This window comes from Glycine soja, chromosome 5 (assembly GCF_004193775.1).
Source record: "Glycine soja cultivar W05 chromosome 5, ASM419377v2, whole genome shotgun sequence".
Lineage (NCBI taxonomy): Eukaryota > Viridiplantae > Streptophyta > Magnoliopsida > Fabales > Fabaceae > Glycine > Glycine soja.
Window position 1 is genome coordinate 31,124,949 of NC_041006.1, and position 4,953 is coordinate 31,129,901.

Here is a 4,953-nt window from a genome sequence, read left to right on the forward strand (position 1 = left end):
CATAGCTTGAAGTATGTAAACTATATAATGAATTTCCCAGAGTGGGTAGATAATCCTATATTGTCACAGGAGGGGAGACTCGTTCTCATTTTTGTATCATAATTAACACCATATGATCATAATGTTGATATGCATTTAAAAAAAAAAAAGTAATTCCTCTCCATGTGCAAATCTAATTGCGAATTCTTTTATTTTTAAATATAAAAGAAGGGTTGGTAGGAAGTAATTCTCTACCCTAAATCTAATGGTTTTTATCATTTACAAATGTCATATAACGAGATTACATCCATAAAGTTTATTGTTGTGACTCTAAATTTTCAAAGTTCTTTTCGGTGCTTCTGTCCTCTCTGGTTTCATAGTGTTATAAGCGATGTACTCTCTTTCTAATACCAAAAACCCGATGGTGTCATTGCATGTCCCTCTCACTCTCCTTATCAATGGTACCCCATAAAAAAAAAAACTTTCTCACGATGTTTACACTGTTCCCTGGTGCAGGATCAGAACAGCAACAGCGCTGTACGTACCATAAAACAAGTGCTACATGATGAAGACAGACTTTATATAAGAAAAATACTCCCACCACCAATCCTACTGTACAAATTACAAAACCAATAAAGAGAGAGAATAAACATTCAAACATTAACACCTTAAAAGAAAACCCCACCCCAAATGAAAAAAACTGAAGAAAGCAAGTAGATAAGATAAGCTATCACAACCCAAAGGAAACAAATATCAAACACACCCCTCTCCTCAACTGAGCACTTCAAATACTAAGTAGATCGGGTGGTGGCGACTGAGGAGGATGTTGATTATCTTTAGGTTCCTTTGATGCCGTGGTTGGAGACCCTAAACTGTTTGATGACGACAAAGAGGATTCTGTGATTGCATGTTTTGAGCTTGGTGGCTTTGGAAGCTCGGTCAGAATTTGAACAACTTCGCGCATTGTAGGCCGTTCCACTGCCTGTTCCTCAACACATAGCATGGCTACATAGAAAACATGCATCACCTCATGAAGTGGAACTGAGGGAAGTCTGGAATCAAGAACTTTTAGAACACCTTCCTTGTTTGAGTCTGTCATTTTTCTAACCCATTGCACAATGTCCACACCATCACCAAACTCGCCAACTGGTTTCCTGCCTGTTACAAGCTCCAAAAGAACCACTCCAAAGCTGTACACATCGCTTTTCTCATCGACTTTCAAAGTGTAGGCATACTCTGCAGTCAAAATTTAAACTTAAATCAACGACCATGAACAAAAATAATGCAGCCATGTTAATTGAAGACAATTAAGATAAAGTCAATATGTGACAAAAGCAAAGGAAATTAGCATCCATTTACTTTGACGTACATGTTGACAATTAATCAGTTTCCAACTGTGAACATCTCTAAACTATAACTACAGGACTTAACTAATTATAGGTTGGGGGCTACGATCAAGACTCAAAGGACACAGTTAGCTATCATTTGCTTTAAATAGTAATAGTAATTGGAAGCATACTAATTTAGAGGACAAATCAAGAGGACATTAGTATATGATAAGGAAAAAAAAAATAGAGTCAAGGTAGGCAACATAGCATGTTAGCATTTATTAATGAATTAGGCACACCAAACAGTAACATCTACAGTTCACATCTACGCCTAAATCAATGATGTTGAGTGGAACGAGACAAACTCCGACAGTTGAGGATTCTAGATAGAAATATGGCAGAAATAAAGACTACTATTATTCACACTAGTTCCACATATAATCATCAATTATGTTGAATTTCAATATATTACCTGGAGCTATGTATCCATAAGAACCAGCAATAGCAGACATGCATTCAGATGCTCCAGAATCTTGCAGGAACTTAGCGAGCCCAAAATCAGCAACATGTGCTTCAAAATTGGAATCAAGAAGGATGTTGTTGGATTTAACATCTCTATGGACGATGAGTGGTGAGCAGTCATGGTGTAGATAGCAAAGACCCTTAGCAGCCTCCACAGCAATCTTATACCTAGTGTCCCAATGCAAGTGGCCCCCTTTCTTGCCATGAAGAACCTCACCTAAACTTCCATTAGGCATGTACTCATACACCAAGAGATTTGTCTCATGGTTTGAACAGAAACCCAGCAGTCTAACAATGTGTCTGTGTCGAATCCTCCCCAATGTCTGAATCTCAGCATTGAAACCATGATCATGGGATGATCCTCTGCTCATAGCTGGTAACCTCTTCACAGCAACGTTACCCCCGTTCGGCATTGCCCCTTTGTACACAATGCCAGCACCCCCTTTCCCTATTATGTTGTCCTCCTTCAAGCAATCCAAAACATCATCAACAGTGAAGTCCAAACGCTGGAATGCGGTTAATTTCCATGCTCTAGCTTCACTGGCCTTCTTCAAAGCCCGGGCTTTGAATATTGCCGCAACTGCGAATAGTATGGAGCACACAAGCAACCCAATAACCAACAAAAGCTTCAGAGAAGAAGAGAATGGACCTTTAACATGAGGTTGTCGAGGGCCATTGGCAACACCATCCTTACAAGGACCCAAATAAGGGCCACAGAGTTCAGGGTTCCCTAAGAAAGAAGTGTAGTTAAAGTAGCCGAATTGCCCAGTGCCGGGAACCAAACCAGAGAAATTGTTGTATGAAAAATCAACAGAAGTTAGACTCTGCATAGAGGCAATGTTGCCTGGAATGGACCCATCAAGATGGTTTCTTGAAAGGTTGAGATAATTCAAAATCCGCATGGAAGTAATCTTGTTTGGAATCTCACCAGAGAGCTCATTACCGCTGAGATCAATGAAGGTCAAAAGCTTGCACTTACTTATCTCAGGAGCAATGGGACCCGAGAACTTGTTATGGCTAAAATCAATCTTAGAAAGTTGTTGCAACATCCCAATCTGAGGAGGAATTCGCCCCGTAAACTCGTTACCATTAAGAAGAAGCTTCTGCATGCTAGTGAAGTTGCCAATGGTAGATGGCAACGACCCAGAGAGCTGGTTATTAGAGAGACTAATCTGACCAAGATCAGTGGCAATGGAACCATCTTCCGGAAACTGCCCCGTGAGAAGATTATCTTGAAGCTCAACCTGGGTAAGCTTCGGAAGCCCAAATAGACCCTTCGGAATAGAACCGTTCAGAAAGTTCTCTCCCATTCGAATCCTATTCAGAGACTTGCATTTCCCAAGCGAATCAGGAATGGGACCGAACAGATAGTTCCCGAGAGTTATCAGAGTCTGAAGACGGTTCCCGTAACACATATTAGGAGGAAGCGTCCCTGTTATCTTGTTCGAAGAAAGATCAACGAGAGTGAGTCTTCCATTATTCCCCAAATTCTGAGGAATGCTCCCAGTGAAGTTGTTCTCCCAAAGCTGCAACACCTCCAAGGCCGGTAACTCTCCAACAAACTCAGGAATCGCGCCGTGGAGCTTGTTCCGGAACAGGTTCAACAGAGTAAGATTCTTCAGCTCCGCAAAACTCGCCGGAACCTCGCCGGAGAGCATGTTGTTGGAGAGGTCCATGGACTTGAGGCTCTTGAGGCTCCCCAGCTCGGGGGTGAGCGAGCCGGAGAGCGCATTCACCTGAAGAAACAGCGTGTCCAGATTCTGGAGCTTCCCGAGCTCCGCCGGAATCTCGCCGGAGAGGCCGCAGTAGGCGGCGTCTAACCGGACGAGGTTGGACAGGTTTCCAATCTCGGGCGGGATGCCGCCGGAGTAGGTGTTGTAGTAGCCGATGTAGAGCTCGCGGAGGGAGGAGAGGTTTCCGAGCTCGGGCGCGATGGTGCCGGCGAGCTCGTTGCCGGAGAGGGCGAGGTACTGGAGGTGCTGCCAGGTGCCGTACTCGGGAGGGATCTGGCCGGAGAAGAAGTTGCCGCCGAGGTGAAGGTGGCGGAGGAGGGGCATGGCAGCGACGGAGAGAGGAAGTTCTCCGGTCATGTTGTTGTTGTAGAGGTCGAGAACCTCAAGGTTGGCGAGGCGATTGAGCTGGGAAGGGAAGGTGGCGTTGAAAACGTTGTTGGAGAGGTTGAGGAAGCGGAGGGCGGAGAGGGCGGAGAAAGAGGCGGGGATGGGGCCGGAGAACTTATTGTCGGCGAGGGAGAGGTGCGAGAGGAACGGAAGGTGGGAGAGGTCATCGGATAAAGTGCCGGAGAGAGATAACGAGGTTAAGTTGAGGCTGGTCACGTGGCGGCGAGAGTCGCACGTGAGGCCGAACCAGGAGCAGAAGGGAGTGGAGGAGTTCCAGGAGGAGAGAGCATGGGTGGGGTCGTCGGTTAAGGAGGAGGCTTTGAAAGAGAGCAGCGCGCGGTACTCTGAGATGCGCGCTGCTTGGAGGGAGTGGAGGAAAAGGAAGAACAAGACGAGGACTCGCATTTTCTGTCTGAGAATGGAAATGGAAATCAAACTCTATATTTGAGTGTCTGCTACTGAGCACTGACCCTGAGTGAGTGAAAGGACTCAGAAAACACAACAATTCAAAAATATATATTATAATAACATATAGTAATTCCAGAAAAAAGCTCTCCTTAAGATGCCTAGTGCATGTTTTGAGGTTTCTGTTGCATAACCCATTTATGAACTGTGCTTCTTCTTTTTTATTAAAGATATTTTAGTTTGTCTTTGCTAATTATATCAGTTTCCTTTTAATAATTTGACCTTTAATTTCACGGTCGTGCTCATTTAAAAAAAAAAAAATCTTCGAACAATTAAGGCATGTTTGATTTAAAGGATAAAAAAATAATAAAAAATAATTTTTTGAATTAAAGTTGAATATAAAATGTTTGACATCCACATGAAGCTCACATAATATTTTTCCTATTTCTATTCTCTCTTCCTTAATCAAACACCCCCTTAAAGTCATCTTATTTCCTATCGTTTCTGCCATCTTATTCTGTTTGCCTGTGTAGGCGTGAAATATGTGAAGAAAAACGTAATGTATATATAATTAGCATTTGATCAAGTGTCACGCCATT

The 4,953-nt window shown here is 43.3% G+C and overlaps 1 protein-coding gene across 1 annotated transcript; it reads right to left on the bottom strand.

The window, feature by feature from the left end:
* Window positions 1-450: 450 nt before the first annotated feature.
* LOC114412516 (leucine-rich repeat receptor-like serine/threonine-protein kinase BAM1) lies at window positions 451-4,505 on the bottom strand. Its single transcript, XM_028376445.1, has 2 exons — window positions 1,780-4,505; window positions 451-1,215 (listed from the first exon to the last, which is right to left on the bottom strand). The coding sequence occupies exons 1-2, from the start codon at window positions 4,352-4,354 to the stop codon at window positions 764-766; spliced, it is 3,027 nt and encodes a 1,008-aa protein (XP_028232246.1). The 5' UTR covers window positions 4,355-4,505; the 3' UTR covers window positions 451-763.
* Between the last annotated feature and the right edge of the window lie 448 nt (window positions 4,506-4,953).